The following is a 19660-nucleotide window of genomic DNA, read 5'->3' as shown; positions in this document are numbered from 1 at the left end:
CGCTGGGGTTTAGGGAGGGGGCGCTGGGGTTTAGGGAGGGGGCGCTGGGGTTTAGGGAGGGGGCCCTGGGGTTTAGGGAGGGGGCCCTGGTGTTTAGGGTGGGGGCGCTGGGGTTTAGGGAGGGGGCCCTGAGATTTAGGGAGGGGGCGTTGGGGTTTAGGGAGGGGGCGTTGGTACCAATACAAAACAAAAGCAGCCACTGCTCCTGGCAGGGTGAGAGTTTTAGTTCAACCACAACTTCTGGGCCTGCCGGCTGGAGGGGTGGGGGGCGGGGGGGGGGCACAGTCTCCAATCCGAATGCTTTTAATTCCCTGCAGCAGGAGAAGATGTTCAGGGAGAACAAATTGCCCAATTACCCCGACCTCCCATTCACTTAATCACTGCGAGACGCGCGCCTGTAGCTCAGAGACAGCCAATGAGCAGCCGGAGGAGCGAGCGTGTGATTAGTTGGCAGGGACATGGGGGGGGGGGAATTAGGCGGCTCTGCTCCTATTGTACCCGGGGGCAAAGTGGCACACCAAACCAGCTGCCAGTTACAGCAGTGCCACAAAGAGAGACTGCGCTGTGGGCACTACTGAGCCAGTAATATATGCCAGTCATCAGGGCACATTACCCAGCATCCCCTGCCAGCCTGTGCGCCTATACACCAGTAAGAAAACAGAATTTCCCCACCCCCTTTCCTTTCGGGCATTAATTGGCACCACCGGGAGCCGCACCCAGTTAATTAATCTTTATGGCAGTAAAACGAGGGTGTTTCACATTTCTGGGCACAGGGATACCCCCCCCCCAGGATTATGGGGGGGTCTGCGCCCTCTTCTCTTGCCTGGGGCCAATGGGTCTCCCAATCAGTCTCCAAGAGCTCAGTAGGATTGTGGGAGCCTCCAGGGCTGCGGCGGAAAACATCATAGCAACGACCCCCCCCCAGTCGCTTCTCATAGCAACGACCCCCAGTCTCATAGAAATGGCCCCCCAGTTGGTCCTCTCTTGGCGTTGGCTACGTGTCCTGGGTCCATTTGGCATCAGGTTGGGGCACGAGCCACTGGGTCCGGAGACGTCCCCCCCCCACAGCACCCCAATAATGTTCTCTGTTGGGGATGAGGAGGAATTTAGTGGCCACAACCCACAGATAAAAGTTGGGGGGATCGGGGTCCCCCGTTGTCACAGTTGGAAGAGCCAGTCCTTGTCACCCGTGTGTGATACTGGCGCACTCCCCTTGGAGCCAATAGGTCCTCACCTTGCCCTTGCCCTGGAGGGGGGGGGGAAGACAAGATCATGTGACTATGGCCTACAGGTAGGACTGCCTTGTGATTGGCTACCCTGTGGGGCCTCATTACCTTCATCTCCACGTCGCCCCTCAGCTCCAGGACGAAGCAGTTGAACTCCTCCAGGACGCAGTGCGTGGCCGTAGAGACGTGGATCTTCAAGGCTGAAACAAAACAATGGGGTTAAATACGGGCCCCCCAGCAGATGCGCTGTGCATGCTGGGAGCTGTAGTTCTGCCTCACCTTCCCCATTGGATTCCATCCGTGACGCGGTGTTGACGGTGTCGCCAAACAGGCAGTAGCGCGGCATTTTCAGGCCAACGACACCGGCGCAGACAGGACCTGGGAATGGGGGGACACGAGGGGTCAGATAATGGGGTGACAGGCAGCATCCCCCAGTAACTATAATACGGCCCCTGCTGTGACACACCTGTGTGGATCCCGATCCGAAGTCGCAGCTGCTGATTGGGCCGGTGGCGGATTTTGAAACTTTTCACGGCGTCCAGAAGGGCGAGGGACATACGGGCGACTTCCCGGGCGTGGAGTTTCCCGTTCCGCACTGGCAGCCCCGACACCACCATGTAAGCGTCGCCAATGGTCTCCACCTGGGGGGGGCAAGAGAGGTGTGTAAGGGGGGGCAGGATGGGGGCAATGGGTGTAAGGGGGGTAATAGGTGTCGGGGGGGGCAGGATACGGGCAATGGGTGTAAGGGGGGCAGGATGGGGGCAATAGGTGTCGGGGGGGCAGGATACGGGCAATGGGTGTAAGGGGGGCAGGATGGGGGCAATAGGTGTCGGGGGGGCAGGATACGGGCAATAGGTGTCAGGGGGGCAGGATACGGGCAATAGGTGTCAGGGGGGCAGAATACGGGCAATAGGTGTCGGGGGGCAGGATACGGGCAATAGGTGTCAAGTGGCAGTATAGGGGCAAAAGGTGTAAGGGGGGGCAGGATGTGGGCAATAGGTGTCAGGGGGCAGTATACGGGCAATAGGTGTCAGGTGGCAGTATAGGGGCAAAAGGTGTAAGGGGGGGCAGGATGTGGGCAATAGGTGTCAGGGGGCAGGATACGGGCAATAGGTGGCAGTATAGGGGCAAAAGGTGTAAGGGGGGCAGGATGTGGGCAATAGGTGTCAGGTGGCAGTATAGGGGCAATAGGTGTCAGGGGGCAGGATATGGGCAATAGGTGTCAGGGGGCAGGATATGGGCAATAGGTGTCAGGGGGGCAAGATATGGGCAATAGGTGTCGGGGGGGCAGGATACGGGCAATAGGTATAAGGGTGGCGGCAGGATAGGGGCAATAGGTGAGTGATGGGGGGGCAATGGGCTATAGGTGAGTGTCGGGAGGCAGTATATGGGCTATAGGTGAGTGTCGGGGGGCAATGGGCGAGTGTCGGGGGGACAATATATGGGTAATAGGTGAGTGTTGGGGGCAGTATAGGGGCAAGAGGTGAGTGTCGGGGGCAATAGGTGAGTGTTGGGGGCAGTATAGGGGCAATAGGTGAGTGTGGGGGGCAGTAAATGGACAATAGGTGAGTATAGGGGCAATATTGCTGTTTCTCACCTTGTACACATCGAAGTTGTCTATAATGGCATCGAAGCAGGTGTACAGGTCATTCAGCAGCGTCACCACCTGGGGGAGGAGAATGGTATCATTATGTGGGGGGCACAGCTGGCTGGGGGGTCAGTAACCCCGAGAGGATATTCCTGGGGTACCTGCATTGGGGTGCTCTCTGCCGACAGCGCTGTGAACCCCACAATGTCACTGAAGTAAATAGTGACGCTGTCAAAGGCTTCGGCCTGTACGGTCTCCCCTCTCTTCAGCTGCTCGGCCACTGAACTGGGGGGCAGGAACGGGGCGACAGTCAGACGGGGACCGGCTGGGGGATTAGAGGGGGGCTAGGGGGACCAATCGGAGTCTAAAGGGGGTAATGAGGATTCAGAAGAGATTAGAGGGGGGCAGTGAGGATTAAGGAGAGAGTAGAGGGGGGTTAGGAAGAATAAGGGGGTATTAGAGGGGGCAGTGAGGAATACAGAGAGTAGAGGGGGGCTAGGAGGAATATGGGGGAGATTAGAGGGGGCAGTGAGGATTAAGTAGAGAGTAGAGGGGGCAATGAGGATTAAGGGGGCAGTGAGGAATACGGAGAGTAGAGGGGGCAATGAGGATTAGAGGGAGCAGTGAGGAATACGGAGAGTAGAGGGGGCAATGAGGATTAAGGGGGCAGTGAGGAATACGGAGAGAGTAGAGGGGGGCAATGAGGATTAGAGGGAGCAGTGAGGAATACGGAGAGTAGAGGGGGCAATGAGGATTAGAGGGAGCAGTGAGGAATACGGAGAGTAGAGGGGGCAATGAGGATTAAGGGGGCAGTGAGGAATACGGAGAGAGTAGAGGGGGGCAGTGAGGATTAGAGGGGGGCAATGAGGATTAGAGGGAGCAGTGAGGAATACGGAGAGAGTAGAGGGGGGCAATGAGGATTAAGGGAGCAGTGAGGAATACGGAGAGAGTAAAGGGGGGCAATGAGGATTAGAGGGAGCAGTGAGGAATACGGAGAGTAGAGGGGGCAATGAGGATTAGAGGGGGCAGTGAGGATTAAGGAGAGAGTAGAGGGGGGCAGTGAGGATTAGAGGGGGGCAATGAGGATTAGAGGGAGCAGTGAGGAATACGGAGAGAGTAGAGGGGGGCAATGAGGATTAAGGGAGCAGTGAGGAATACGGAGAGAGTAAAGGGGGGCAATGAGGATTAGAGGGGGGCAGTGAGGATTAAGGAGAGAGTAGAGGGGGGCAGTACTACATGATGCAGAGATATTGGGGGGGTAGGACTGCACACTCACTGGGGCAGGATCTGGTAGAGCAGTGCCTCGGCCTTGCGCTTCTCCTCCAGGTAGGCCTGAGTGCGGTCCTCCACCAGCTCCTCCAGGTTGTTGGCGTATTGCTCCATGCGGGACAGCAGGTTATCCAGGATGTTGGTGCTGCTCTCTCTGGGGGGGCAAGTCAGGGCAATGTCACAGGGTAAGTGGGCAAATCACACAGGGGCCGGGGCCCAACGCTCTCACCTGTTGAACTTGCGCAGTTGCACCTTGATCTGGTTAAACTCGGGCCTCTCAAAGGGGTCCTCCGCCCAGCAGCGCTGCATCAACTGCCCCAGCTCCTGGATATGGCAGTACAGGTTGGTGCAGGGGCGGAATATGGGCTTCTCTCTACTCCTCACCCGCTCTATGATCTCTGGGGGAAGGGGAGGAGTGTAAGGCTGGGGGGGGGGGCAAATAGGGGAGGGACCGTCAGGGGCCCAAATAGGGGAGGAACCGTCGGGGGGCCCAAATAGGAGAGGAACCGTCGGGGGGCCCAAATAGGAGAGGGACCATCAGGGGCCCAAGTAGGAGAGGAACCGTCGGGGGGCCCAAATAGGAGAGGGACCATCGGGGGGCCCAAGTAGGAGAGGGACCATCAGGGGCCCAAATAGGAGAGGGACCGTCGGGGGGCCCAAATAGGAGAGGGACCATCAGGGGCCCAAATAGGAGAGGGACCGTCAGGGGCCCAAATAGGAGGGGAACCGTCAAGGGGCCCAAATAGGAGAGGGACCGTCAGGGGACAGGTATAAGAGTGTAGGCAAGAGAGCTGATAGGAGGGCAGTATAAGGGGAGAGCTGATAGGAGGGCAGTATAAGGGGAGAGCTGATAGGAGGGCAGTATAAGGGGAGAGCTGATAGAAGGGCAGTATAAGGGGAGAGCTGATAGGAGGGCAGTATAAGGGGAGAGCTGATAGGAGGGCAGTATAAGGGGAGAGCTGATAGGAGGGCAGTATAAGGGGAGAGCTGATAGGAGGAGCCAACAGAGAGGAGATTGGGGGAAAGCCGTAACCAGTAAAACCCACATTCCCACCTTTCGGGCTGTAGTCGGCATTGTCCACATAGAACACCCCGTTGCGCAGGGCAACCTCCTGTAGGATGATCCCAAAGCTGTACACGTCTCCCTTCTGGGTGCCCTGCGGGGGCGGAGTTTCCATTCTCAGCAGCTCGGGGGACGTCCACAGCTTCTCTAGGGAACAGCGGGAAGCACAAGAGCGGTTTGGACCATTCATCTGAGGGGTCATATTGACCCTCCCCCCCCCCCCTTTATCTTTGGGTTGCTGGAGTACAATTAAAGGGTAAATATTCAATAGCCAGTGTGAGCTGCCATATTGCTCCTCGTCAGAGCAAACAGACTTCATGGATTTCGCCAAATACCCCCCGTCCCCCAATCCTGCGCCCCATTCCCAGCTGTCTCACTAGCAAAATAGGCATGGATGTCCTCAGAATCGGGCGAGCAGCGGAAACTCGCCAGGCCGTAATCCGTGATCTTCAGCACGAAGCGACTGTCGACGACGCAGTTGGACGACTTGAGGTTCCCGTGGGTCACAATGACGCTGTTGTGCAGAAAGAGCATCCCCTGGGGAGACATTGGGGGGAAAGGGGCGGAGTCAGTGGCCTATACACACGGGTCCAGACGTCAGGAGCCTTTGCAGCAATGCCATTAAGCAAGGATTATAGCAAAAGGGTCTTGTCTGCTTTTGGCATTCGCTGTGTGTGCCCCCTAGGGGCAGAATGAAACCTCTATTGCTACACACAGAAGTTAAAAGGGAGGTTTTATAGAATGGCCAATTCTAAGCAACTTTTCAATTGGTCTTCATTATTTATTTCTTATAGTTTTTGAATTATTTCCCTTCTTCCTCTGCCTCTTTGCAGCTTTCAAATGGGGGTCACTGACCCCGGCAGCCAAACCCTATTGCTCTGTGAGGCTCCAGTTTTATTGTTATTGTTACTTTTTATTCCTTATCTTTCTATTCAGCCCCTCCCCTATTCATATATCAGCCTCTCATTCAAATCACTCCCTGGTTGCTAAGGTAATTTGAGCCCTAGCAACAGTATATCTGACCCCGGCAGCCAAACCCTATTGCTCTGTGAGGCTCCAGTTTTATTGTTATTGTTACTTTTTATTCCTTATCTTTCTATTCAGCCCCTCCCCTATTCATATATCAGCCTCTCATTCAAATCACTCCCTGGTTGCTAAGGTAATTTGAGCCCTAGCAACAGTATATCTGACCCCGGCAGCCAAACCCTATTGCTCTGTGAGGCTCCAGTTTTATTGTTATTGTTACTTTTTATTCCTTATCTTTCTATTCAGCCCCTCCCCTATTCATATACCAGCCTCTCATTCCAACAGCTCCCTGGTTGCTAAGGTAATTTGAGCCCTAGCAACAGTATATCTGACCCCGGCAGCCAAACCTTATTGCTCTGTGAGGCTCCAGTTTTATTGTTATTGTTACTTTTTATTCCTTATCTTTCTATTCAGCCCCTCCCCTATTCCTATATCAGTCTCTCATTCCAACCACTCCCTGGTTGCTAAGGTAATTGGGACCCTAGCAACCATATAGCTGCTGAAACTCCAAAATGAAGACCAATTGCAAACTGTCTTGGAATATCTTGCTTGGTAAGATGTATAATAAATCTAAGGCTCTCATTTCCCAGCATATGGCCCCGCCCCCTTGTTACCTTCACAATGTCGTTAATTAGCGAATATCTGAACATCCAGTCCAGCGTGATGCTCTCGTTCTCCAGAATGTCCTGCAGAAACACACAGGGGCATCAGCGAGGGGCATGAAAGGGTTAACTCTAACTCTAGCAATACAAATCATGGGGGGTGGTACCTGCAAACTGCCCCGGGGGCAATACTCTGTCAGGATGCAGATGTTTGGGGGGTCGATGCAGGAACCGACAAATCGCGTGAGGTGTTCATTCTGCACATCTCTCATCTAGAAGGGAAGACAAACGGTTAAACCCAAGGGGCCCCGGCAACATTTAATAATTCATCAGCCAGCGGGGAAGGGGGGGGGGGAATCACCGGATCAATTGGGCAAAGGTTAAACGGTTCCCAAGTCGCCTGGGGGAGAAGGGAAGGATAGACTGGGGGGGGAATGATAGCCAGCCCAGTAGGGAAGCATAGGGTACTGCAGGGAAAGGGTTAAATGGCTCCATGCCCAGTGGGGAAAGGGTGGGCAGGCAAGGGTTACACAGCTTCTTCCTAACCATATAAGAAAGGGAAGGCAAGGGTTAAATGGTTCCATACCCTGTTAGAAAGGGATGTGGGAAGGCAGGAAAGTCCTATACCCAATGTAGCAAGGGTTAAATGGTTCCCTACCCAGTGGGAAAGGATAAGAGTGGGCAGGCAAGGGTTACACTTCCTAACCATATAAGAAAGAATGGGAGAGGGAAGGCAAGGGTTAAATGGTTCCCTACCCAGCGGGAAAGGATAAGAGTGGGCAGGCAAGGGTTACACTTCCTAACCATATAAGAAAGAATGGGAGAGGGAAGGCAAGGGTTAAATGGTTCCCTACCCAGCGGGAAAGGATAAGAGTGGGCAGGCAAGGGTTACACTTCCTAACCATATAAGAAAGAATGGGAGAGGGAAGGCAAGGGTTAAATGGTTCCCTACCCAGCGGGAAAGGATAAGAGTGGGCAGGCAAGGGTTACACTTCCTAACCATATAAGAAAGAATGGGAGAGGGAAGGCAAGGGTTAAATGGTTCCCTACCCAGTGGGAAAGGATAAGAGTGGGCAGGCAAGGGTTACACTTCCTAACCATATCAGAAAGAATGGGAGAGGGAAGGCAAGGGTTAAATGGTTCCCTACCCAGTGGGAAAGGATAAGAGTGGGCAGGCAAGGGTTACACTTCCTAACCATATCAGAAAGAATGGGAGAAGGGGAAGGCAAGGGTTAAATGGTTCCATACCCTGTTAGAAAAGAATTTTGGAGGGTAGGCAATGGTTAAATTATCCCATTCCCTAAGTGGAAATTATGTGAGTGGATGGGAATGGTTAAATGGCTCTATAGCCAGTGGAATAAGGATATGAGAGGGCAGGTAAGTGTTAAACAGTTCCAAACCCACCAGGGAAAGGATAAGACCGTGGTTAAATGGTTCCATGTCTAAATGGGAAAGTTCCACACCCAGCGGAGAAGGAATGCAAGGGTTAAATGTTTTATCACCAATGGAGAAAGATGAGAATGGGTAGGCAAGAAATAAATGGTTAAATCCCAGTGAGGAAAGGATCAGAGAGGGGCGGTAATGGATAATAGTCCCAAACCCAGTAACAAAGAGTTAAAATGGTCAGCATAGGGTAAATGGGTAATAGGGGAAAATGACAGCGAGCAGGCAAGTGTTAAATTATCCTACCCAGTATGGAAAGGGTCGGCAAGGGTTAAATAGTTCCGTATCCAGGAAAAGTATGAGAATGGCTAGGGAAGGGTTACACAGTTCCTTATGCAATAAATAAAGAATGAGAGAGTAGGCAAGGGTTAAGTGCTTCCATACCCAGTGAGAAGGCAAGGGTTAAACGGTACCAATCCAAGTAGATAGGGAATGAGTATGGGCAGGCAAGAATAAGGGTGAGAAGGCAAAGGGTTAATGGTGAAAAGGTGAGAGAGGGTAGGCAAGGGTTAAATGGTTTCATACGCCATGGGCAGGCAAGGGTTACACTGATCTTATAACAAACCGGAATAACCAGGAGGAGAGAGAGGCCCCCGACAAGTTAGTTTACCTTGAAATTAACTCTTTGCTGGCTCTACCCTATTAAATGCAGTTATGGAGGCCCCACTTGGTTAACTGCCCCAGTGCCCCACATGGTGCAGAAAGGGTCAACTCTTCGGCTGCATTATCTACCCCCCTCTCTACCCTTCAGATGGGATTCCTGCGCACAATTACAGCAGGGGGTTACTCGCTCTTATGTGCCTGCTGGGATCTCCAGTACGCGACCGGCCAAGAAGGGGGCACAATTTGGCCAAAGAACCAGGCTGGTCCGATTGTTTGGCCACTGGCCACATCATGTTAATAAGGGAGGAGGGGCTGCACCGTGGGCACCAAAGAGAAAAGACAGCTGGGGGGCCCCACACGCCGGGCATACCCCGTGGGCTGAATGTCCCCTTACTAAGGCCCCGTCCAATCAGGGAGGGAGCGAGAGAGTCGGGGTGAGGTGGCAGCGATGCTCCCTCTGGGGCATCTGGACACTGCAAACATTAGTGAAATGCCAGGGCCGGTTCTGAATAATATTGGGCCAGAGCAAATAACATCTGCTGTGAGAGGGAAGGGAGGGAGAGACAGTCACAGGGAGAGACAGATGGAGAGAAAGGAGAGCGAGAGAGGAACATGCTCCTCAGCTAGACCAACGTTCCTCAGGCTGCTGCTGTGGGACCTCCAAGCCCATCAACCCCCTAAAACTACTTTGCGTTGGGAATCCAGGGGGCGAACCCCCAAAACAGAAAGATCTGGAAGCAAAAGCGAGGACAAGACTGCCCAGGAAATCCCTATTGGCTGCTCTTCCCCTACAGCAGGACTCAGCTGGACTCTCAGGAATGAGCTCCCTGTGGAGAAGCTCAAACACGTGCCAGTGTGTCCGACTGACCGCCCCACCGGGGTTAAGTGGAGGGGAGCCCAGACTTTAGTTGTTTATGGGATTTTCTGAATCGTCAGCAGCTTTTCCCTGGGTCGGGAGCCAAGGAAGTGTCTTCAGCGAGACAGGTCCCAGATGGTCAGCACTGGGCAGAGGAAGGGAGGGTTACATCACTGCTCTGGTCAGGTCAGAAGAAAAGCGTAAGGGTCCGGGATCATTTAGTGGTCAGTTAGGAGGAGCTCAGCTGTTCCTTACGTGTTTCAGCTCGAACAGGACCTTGCGAGTCAGCTCGATCCGCTTGCGGTTTATGTGCTTGACGGCAATGATGTTGCCCTGCAGGGGGGAGACAATGGGTAGAGTGAGCTGGTGGGTCACATGGAAGGGGGTGTAAAGGGGGTCCTCCGACCTTGGTCACCACTGAGAGGTTTGTAACATGGTTTTGGGACATGGAGGTAACGATGGAAGGGCTGGACCTTACCTTGTAGTAGGCAGTCTTGGCGTAGATTTGGAACTGACCTTCTGTGGTGAGCAGGGACCCATAGTTGGAGCCTCTCTGTAGATAAAAGAACACATTTATATAGTACTGTGTATATATCTATATATCCCCATGCAGGAAGGGGCCCCATCGCTCTAGATAAAGCATGTCTATCTAGAACTTGTGGTTGAAGGATTTTAGGAGGGACGTAGAGCAGCCAAGGTTTGCAGGAAGTAGTTGCGATTGGTTGGGTATCATGGAACTGATGAAGTAGGAAGGAGACACTGTTGGGTGGAAAATAAAAGCGCGTGGTGGACATTTAGTTGTGATGAGTGTGATATGTTGAATTCAAGGAGAGATGATACATCAAGATCCAGAAGTGATGTGTTGGGTGAAAAGATCAAGATTATGAAGTCAGAACAGATTAGGAAGTTACAGTTTGGATGGACAGGTTATGATGTATGAGGTGAAGAAGATCAGAAGAAGTTGAAGTTTGGAGGAAGATTATGATGTATGAGGTGAAGAAGATCAGAAGAAGTTGAAGTTTGGAGGAAGATTATGATGTATGAGGTGAAGAAGATCAGAAGAAGCTACAGTTTGGATGGACAGATTATGATGTATGAGGTGAAGAAGATCAGAAGAAGTTGAAGTTTGGAGGAAGATTATGATGTATGAGGTGAAGAAGATCAGAAGAAGTTGAAGTTTGAATGGACAGGTTATGATATATAAGGTGAAGAGGATCATTTCGATGAGGAAGAATGGAAAATAAGAATCAGAGATGGATTGGCGTACATTCCAGTGAAAGAAGGACAGAAGAGTGCAAAGAGTTTAGAGTTCAAGACTGGGTGGAGACGTGGAGATGTTGTCGTAGATCAAAAGTGAGGAAGACCACACAGGCAGAGCTGAAGTTTTGGGTAAGAGGCAGAGATGTTGCATGAAAAGGCCCAGAAGACTTGGACAAAGAGATGAACAAGTTGGAGCATATAGTTTTGCTGAAGAGGTGGGAAGTAGGGTAAATAGAGATTGAGTTGAGGAAGTACATGGTGTCCAGATTCAATGAAGGGGGGAAGGCTGATGGGATCAAGCTGGCCTTATAAGCCACTGTCCCTTGTTGGTCACCTAAGGTGCTCTGTTTGACTTACGGGACAGTTATAGTATTTGTCTGAGAAGGTCTTCTCTAAGCCTCTATGCCTTGTTGGTCACCTAACCTGCTCTGTTTGACTTACGGGACAGTTATAGTATTTGTCTGAGAAGGTCTTCTCTAAGCCTCTATGCCTTGTTGGTCACCTAACCTGCTCTGTTTGACTTACGGGACAGTTATAGCGTTTGTCTGAGAAGGTCTTCTCTAAGCCTCTATCCTTTATTGGTCACCTAACCTGCTCTGTTTGACTTACGGGACAGTTATAGCGTTTATCTGAGAAGGTCTTCTCTAAGCCTCTATCCTTTATTGGTCACCTAACCTGCTCTGTTTGACTTACGGGACAGTTATAGCGTTTATCTGAGAAGGTCTTCTCTAAGCCTCTATCCTTTATTGGTCACCTAACCTGCTCTGTTTGACTTATGGGACAGTTATAGTGTTTGTCTGAGAAGGTCTTCTTTAAGCATCTACTTCATGGTCACCTAACCTGCTCTGTTTGACTTACGGGACAGTTATAGCGCTTGTCTGAGAAGGTCTTCTCTAAGCCTCTATCCTTTATTGGTCACCTAACCTGCTCTGTTTGACTTACGGGACAGTTATAGCGTTTATCTGAGAAGGTCTTCTCTAAGCCTCTATCCATTATTGGTCACCTAACCTGCTCTGTTTGACTTATGGGACAGTTATAGTGTTTGTCTGAGAAGGTCTTCTCTAAGCCTCTATCCTTTATTGGTCACCTAACCTGCTCTGTTTGACTTATGGGACAGTTATAGTGTTTGTCTGAGAAGGTCTTCTTTAAGCATCTACTTCATGGTCACCTAACCTGCTCTGTTTGACTTACGGGACAGTTATAGCGCTTGTCTGAGAAGGTCTTCTCTAAGCCTCTATCCTTTATTGGTCACCTAACCTGCTCTGTTTGACTTACGGGACAGTTATAGCGTTTATCTGAGAAGGTCTTCTCTAAGCCTCTATCCTTTATTGGTCACCTAACCTGCTCTGTTTGACTTATGGGACAGTTATAGTGTTTGTCTGAGAAGGTCTTCTCTAAGCCTCTATCCTTTATTGGTCACCTAACCTGCTCTGTTTGACTTACGGGACAGTTATAGCGTTTATCTGAGAAGGTCTTCTCTAAGCCTCTATCCTTTATTGGTCACCTAACCTGCTCTGTTTGACTTATGGGACAGTTATAGTGTTTGTCTGAGAAGGTCTTCTTTAAGCATCTACTTCATGGTCACCTAACCTGCTCTGTTTGACTTACGGGACAGTTATAGTGTTTCCCTGAGAAGGTCCCTGGGTTACAGAAGAACTGGGTTTGATGGGACCCCAGTGGACTCCATTATAACCATGCTAAGATGGACATGGATGGTGAGATAAAGGGCCCCCCCCCAGATTTACTGTGCGTTGCTAGGGGTTGGGGGGTTGTTACCAGTGATAATGTAAGTTTGCTGCCTGCCCTGCGCAAGTTCTTCTCCAAGTTGCTGGTATGGATGTCCTCCCAGCGGATTCGCCACAGCTCTGCCGCCAGTTCCTTCTCCAGCCGCAGCTTCCTGCAGGGGGAGACGCCAACAAGATGAAGGGGGGGGGGCATCACCAGGGGCATAAGATTCCTGCGGTTTAGTTGCGTTTGATACCTCGCCGAATAGCAAAAATGGCGGCCAATGTTTGGAATCAGAAGGAAGTGATCGAAGGAGCCGACACAAGGAAATGGGAGGATATTTGGATTATTTTATGTTGAACTTCCCCTTTAAAACCAATATGTGACTGGGAGCAACGATTCCCCGCAGGCAGCTCATTCCCACATTCCATCCTGGCTAAACCCACAGCAAATAGGGGGGTCTCAGCTCCTACCCATAATCCTAGTGCCCCCCCCCATGGGTCTGACAGTTAAACTGTGATTCCATCCAATTAGAGCCTCAGCCTGCAGCTCTCATGGTAACGAGGTCAGAAAGGTCTGCCGGAAGCTAACGAGGTCTCCCATGATGCACAGCACCCAGCCCCCCCCCCCCATATCTACAGGGGAGCCAAGAACTGAGAATCCCCCCCCCCTCACTAAATCAATGGAAAGATAAAAATAACCCATTAGCTTATTTATACAGGGACCTGCTCTGTATGGGGGAGTTAGAGCCTGGATATTACCTGTAGGTATTGGGGGGTTACCTGTATATACAGAGGGGGATAGGGGGGTTACCTGTATATACAGAGGGGGATAGGGGGGTTACCTGTATATACAGAGGGGGATAGGGGGGTTACCTGTATATAAAGAGGGGGATAGGGGGGTTACCTGTATATACAGAGGGGGATAGGGGGGTTACCTGTATATACAGAGGGGGATAGGGGGGGTTACCTGTATATACAGAGGGGAATAGGGGGGTTACCTGTATATACAGAGGGGGATAGGGGGGTTACCTGTATATACAGAGGGGGATAGGGGGGTTACCTGTATATACAGAGGGGAATAGGGGGGTTACCTGTATATACAAAGGGGAATAGGGGGGTTACCTGTATATACAAAGGGGGATAGGGGGGTTACCTGTATATACAGAGGGGGATAGGGGGGTTACCTGTATATACAGAGGGGGATAGGGGGGTTACCTGTATATACAGAGGGGGATAGGGGGGTTACCTGTATATACAGAGGGGGATAGGGGGGCTACCTGTATATACAGAGGGGGATAGGGGGTTACCTGTATATACAGAGGGGGATAGGGGGGCTACCTGTATATACAGAGGGGGATAGGGGGGTTACCTGTATATACAGAGGGGGATAGGGGGGCTACCTGTATATACAGAGGGGGATAGGGGGGTTACCTGTATATACAGAGGGGGATAGGGGGGTCACCTGTATATACAGAGGGGGATGGGGGGGTTACCTGTATAAACAGAGGGGGATAGGGGGGTCACCTGTATATACAGAGGGGGATGATAGGGGGGTCACCTGTATATACAGAGGGGGATAGGGGGGTCACCTGTATATACAGAGGGGGATAGGGGGGTTACCTGTATATACAGAGGGGGATAGGGGGGTTACCTGTATATACAGAGGGGGATAGGGGGGTTACCTGTACATAGAGAGGGGGATAGGGGGGTTACCTGTATATACAGAGGGGGATGGGGGGGTTACCTGTACATACAGAGGGGGATAGGGGGGTTACCTGTATATACAGAGGGGGATAGGGGGGTTACCTGTATATACAGAGGGGGATAGGGGGGTTACCTGTATATACAGAGGGGGATAGGGGGGTTACCTGTATATACAGAGGGGGATAGGGGGGTTACCTGTATATACAGAGGGGGATAGGGGGGTTACCTGTATATACAAACGGGAATAGGGGGGTTACCTGTATATACAGAGGGGGATAGGGGAGTTACCTGTATATACAGAGGGGGATAGGGGAGTTACCTGTATATACAGAGGGAGATAGGGGGGTTACCTGTATATACAGAGGGGGATAGGGGGGTTACCTGTATATACAGAGGGGGATAGGGGGGTTACCTGTATATACAGAGGGGGATAGGGGGGTTACCTGTATATACAGAGGGGGATAGGGGGGTTACCTGTATATACAGAGGGGAATAGAGGGGTTACCTGTATATACAGAGGGGAATAGGGGGGTACCTGTATATACAGAGGGGGATAGGGGGGGTTACCTGTATATACAAAGGGGGATAGGGGGGTTACCTGTATATACAGAGGGGGATAGGGGGGTTACCTGTATATACAGAGGGGGATAGGGGGGTTACCTGTATATACAGAGGGGAATAGGGGGGTTACCTGTATATACAAAGGGGAATAGGGGGGTTACCTGTATATACAAAGGGGAATAGGGGGGTTACCTGTATATACAGAGGGGGATAGGGGGGTTACCTGTATATACAGAGGGGGATAGGGGGGTTACCTGTATATACAGAGGGGGATAGGGGGGTTACCTGTATATACAGAGGGGGATAGGGGGGTTACCTGTATATACAGAGGGGGATAGGGGGGTTACCTGTATATACAGAGGGGGATAGGGGGGTTACCTGTATATACAGAGGGGGATAGGGGGGCTACCTGTATATACAGAGGGGGATAGGGGGGTTACCTATATATACAGAGGGGGATGGGGGGGTTACCTGTATAAACAGAGGGGGATAGGGGGGTCACCTGTATATACAGAGGGGGATAGGGGGGTTACCTGTATATATAGAGGGGGATAGGGGGGTTACCTGTATATACAGAGAGGGATAGGGGGGTTACCTGTACATAGAGAGGGGGATAGGGGGGTTACCTGTATATACAGAGGGGGATGGGGGGGTTACCTGTACATACAGAGGGGGATAGGGGGGTTACCTGTATATACAGAGGGGAATAGAGGGGTTACCTGTATATACAGAGGGGAATAGGGGGGTACCTGTATATACAGAGGGGGATAGGGGGGGTTACCTGTATATACAAAGGGGGATAGGGGGGTTACCTGTATACACAGAGGGGGATAGGGGGGTTACCTGTATATACAGAGGGGAATAGGGGGGTTACCTGTATATACAGAGGGGGATAGGGGGGTTACCTGTATATACAAAGGGGAATAGGGGGTTACCTGTATATACAAAGGGGGATAGGGGGGTTACCTGTATATACAGAGGGGATAGGGGGGTTACCTGTATATACAGAGGGGGATAGGGGGGTTACCTGTATATACAGAGGGGGATAGGGGGGTTACCTGTATATACAGAGGGGGATAGGGGGGTTACCTGTATATACAGAGGGGGATAGGGGGGTTACCTGTATATACAGAGGGGGATGGGGGGGTTACCTGTATATACAGATGGGGATGGGGGGGTTACCTGTATATAAAGATGGAGGATAGGGAGGCAGGGGGAGTTACCTGTATATAAAGATGGAGGATAGGGAGGCAGGGGGAGTTACCTGTATATAAAGATGGAGGATAGGGAGGCAGGGAAGAGTTACCTGTATATAAAGATGGAGGATAGGGAGGCAGGGGGAGTTACCTGTATATAAAGATGGAGGATAGGGAGGCAGGGGGGAGTTACCTGTATATAAAGATGGAGGATAGGGAGGCAGGGAAGAGTTACCTGTATATAAAGATGGAGGATAGGGAGGCAGGGGGAGTTACCTGTATATAAAGATGGAGGATAGGGAGGCAGGGGGGAGTTACCTGTATATAAAGATGGAGGATAGGGAGGCAGGGAAGAGTTACCTGTATATAAAGATGGAGGATAGGGAGGCAGGGGGAGTTACCTGTATATAAAGATGGAGGATAGGGAGGCAGGGGGGAGTTACCTGTATATAAAGATGGAGGATAGAGAGGCAGGGGCGAGTTACCTGTATATAAAGATGGAGGATAGGGAGGCAGGGGGGAGTTACCTGTATATAAAGATGGAGGATAGACAGGCAGGGGCGAGTTACCTGTATATAAAGATGGAGGATAGGGAGGCAGGGGGGAGTTACCTGTATATAAAGATGGAGGATAGGGAGGCAGGGGGGAGTTACCTGTATATAAAGATGGAGGATAGGGAGGCAGGGGGGAGTTACCTGTATTTAAAGATGGAGGATAGGAAGGCAGGGGGGAGTTACCTGTATATAAAGATGGAGGGTAGGGAGGCGGGGGGAAGTTACCTGTATATAAAGATGGAGGATAGGGAGGCAGGGGGGAGTTACCTGTATATAAAGATGGAGGATAGGGAGGCGGGGGAGTTACCTGTATATAAAGATGGAGGTAGGGAGGCAGGGGGAGTTACCTGTATATAAAGATGGAGGATAGGGAGGCAGGGGGGAGTTACCTGTATATAAAGATGGAGGATAGGGAGGCAGGGGGAGTTACCTGTATATAAAGATGGAGGATAGGGAGGCAGGGGGAGTTACCTGTATATAAAGATGGAGGATAGGAAGGCTTAAGATGGGAGGAGCAGGGGAGTTACCTGTATATAAAGATGGAGGATAGGGAGGCAGGGGGAGTTACCTGTATATAAAGATGGAGGATAGGGAGGCAGGGGGAGTTACCTGTATATAAAGATGGAGGATAGGAAGGCAGGGGGGAGTTACCTGTATATAAAGATGGAGGATAGGGAGGCAGGGGGAGTTACCTGTATATAAAGATGGAGGATAGGGAGGCAGGGGGAGTTACCTGTATATAAAGATGGAGGATAGGAGGCAGGGGGAGTTACCTGTATATAAAGATGGAGGATAGGGAGGCAGGGGGAGTTACCTGTATATAAAGATGGAGGATAGGAAGGCAGGGGGAGTTACCTGTATATAAAGATGGAGGATAGGGAGGCAGGGGGAGTTACCTGTATATAAAGATGGAGGATAGGAAGGCAGGGGGGAGTTACCTGTATATAAAGATGGAGGATAGGGAAGGCAGGGGGAGTTACCTGTATATAAAGATGGAGGATAGGAAGGCAGGGGGGAGTTACCTGTATATAAAGATGGAGGATAGGGAGGCAGGGGGGAGTTACCTGTATATAAAGATGGAGGATAGGGAGGCAGGGGGGAGTTACCTGTATATAAAGATGGAGGATAGGGAGGCAGGGGGGAGTTACCTGTATATAAAGATGGAGGATAGGGAGGCAGGGGGGAGTTACCTGTATATAAAGATGGAGGATAGGGAGGCGGGGGGAGTTACCTGTATATAAAGATGGAGGATAGGGAGGCAGGGGGGAGTTACCTGTATATAAAGATGGAGGATAGAGAGGCAGGGGGAGTTACCTGTATATAAAGATGGAGGATAGGGAGGCAGGGGGGAGTTACCTGTATATAAAGATGGAGGATAGGGAGGCAGGGAGGAGTTACCTGTATATAAAGATGGAGGATAGGGAGGCGGGGGGAGTTACCTGTATATAAAGATGGAGGATACGGTGATGATCAGGAGGATAAAGCAGATCACTATAGACAGGATCTCCAGGATGGTAAAACTGGCTGCAGGGGGGGCACAAAGCAGAATACGGGGGGGTCACACAGCAGCCAGGAGAGTAACAGCGCCCCCACATGCCCATAATCCCTAGCTAATAGCCCCCAAGTGAGGCTACAGCCTCTATAACAAATCCATATACCTGATCCCTACATGCCCCCCCCCCCCTGGCACCTACATTTCTTGCACTTGGGGTCACTGTGATCAAACCCACAGGGAGGGACATCCCTCGGGATCCGGTTTCCCGGCCACTCGATCTCCCGTCCCGGCAGCGGAACAATCTTCCTCAGTGTCCCATTGTAATTATACACAATCTGGGGGAGAGAAATTGCATTAAAGGGGAAGTTCACCTGCATTTCATTTTCCCGGGACCCCCCCCCCCCCAATACCGGTTCCTCACCTGGAAGGTTCCGTGGGGTTCATACATGTCCCACAGGGAAAAGTCGTTCTCCCGGTCGCCATTGTCATCGATCTTCACAAACCCAGAAGCCCCTGCGGCAGATAAAGGGTAAGTTAAACCACTACAAATACACAGCTTTACCAGGGGCCCCAAAGCAAATACATAGGGCCAATTAGCGAGTGTATCACATGGTTGAGTATAAGCTCTGCGGTCCAGCCGCTGACCCTGATTCTGCCCGAAGCACAGCTGGCGGTGTCAGTGTACGGCAGCCCGAGGGGATCAGCCTGACATATAGAAACCCCCCAAGCGTTACAGCAAACTCTTCCCACCCACACATCCCTCCCAGCCAGAACATTCCTCCTGTCTAATTACCAGCCTGCCTTGGCTGGAGTCATTAGCACAGCCTGCACGGTGAGAGCTGGGGGAGAGCGTGACCCCAATCTTATATAGACAGCAGCAAGGCTGAGGGAGGAGAATTCTGGGAGATGGGAGAGGATTGTGGGATACATCAATTACATGAGAAAAGACAGATCAGTATAAAGGCATAAGGCTACACTCGTGTATTGTAAGGGATAATGTACCCCCTACTGTAACTGATAAGGATATTAGCAGTCACTGAGGGGTTCTGTGCCCCCCATATAAAGGCACAAGGCTGCAGGCTGAGTTATACAGGGAACTCTGAGTATCACTCATGTATTATAAGGGATAATGTACCCCCTACTGTATATGATAAGGATATTAGCAGTCACTGAGGGGTTCTGTGCCCCCCATATAAAGGCACAAGGCTGCAGGCTGAGTTATACAGGGAACTCTGAGTATCACTCATGTATTATAAGGGATAATGTACCCCCTACTGTAAATGATAAGGATATTAGCAGTCACTGAGGGGTTCTGTGCCCCCCATATAAAGGCACAAGGCTGCAGGCTGAGTTATACAGGGAACTCTGAGTATCACTCATGTATTATAAGGGATAATGTACCCCCTACTGTAAATGATAAGGATATTAGCAGTCACTGAGGGGTTCTGTGCCCCCCATATAAAGGCACAAGGCTGCAGGCTGAGTTA

At 51.2% G+C, this 19660-nt stretch overlaps 1 protein-coding gene across 1 annotated transcript in view; it reads right to left on the bottom strand.

The window, feature by feature from the left end:
• Positions 1-715: 715 nt before the first annotated feature.
• The window catches only part of npr1 (natriuretic peptide receptor 1), a 43816-nt gene continuing 24871 nt past the window's right edge, over positions 716-19660 (bottom strand). The window contains exons 5-22 of the mRNA XM_031891394.1: positions 18595-18686; positions 18373-18508; positions 18118-18202; positions 12713-12833; positions 10155-10229; positions 9932-10009; positions 6942-7046; positions 6787-6858; positions 5524-5683; positions 5138-5293; positions 4313-4481; positions 4091-4237; positions 2976-3099; positions 2824-2892; positions 1693-1867; positions 1506-1604; positions 1335-1426; positions 716-1246 (exon numbers count right to left, since the gene is read on the bottom strand). Coding sequence (XP_031747254.1) covers positions 1184-1246; positions 1335-1426; positions 1506-1604; positions 1693-1867; positions 2824-2892; positions 2976-3099; positions 4091-4237; positions 4313-4481; positions 5138-5293; positions 5524-5683; positions 6787-6858; positions 6942-7046; positions 9932-10009; positions 10155-10229; positions 12713-12833; positions 18118-18202; positions 18373-18508; positions 18595-18686 — 2018 coding nt within the window. The 3' untranslated portion in view covers positions 716-1183. The remainder of the gene's footprint in view (positions 1247-1334; positions 1427-1505; positions 1605-1692; positions 1868-2823; positions 2893-2975; positions 3100-4090; positions 4238-4312; positions 4482-5137; positions 5294-5523; positions 5684-6786; positions 6859-6941; positions 7047-9931; positions 10010-10154; positions 10230-12712; positions 12834-18117; positions 18203-18372; positions 18509-18594; positions 18687-19660) is intronic.

This window comes from Xenopus tropicalis, chromosome 8 (genome assembly GCF_000004195.4).
Source record: "Xenopus tropicalis strain Nigerian chromosome 8, UCB_Xtro_10.0, whole genome shotgun sequence".
Classification (NCBI taxonomy): Eukaryota; Metazoa; Chordata; class Amphibia; order Anura; family Pipidae; genus Xenopus; species Xenopus tropicalis.
This window is presented reverse-complemented; position numbering and strand designations above follow the sequence as displayed.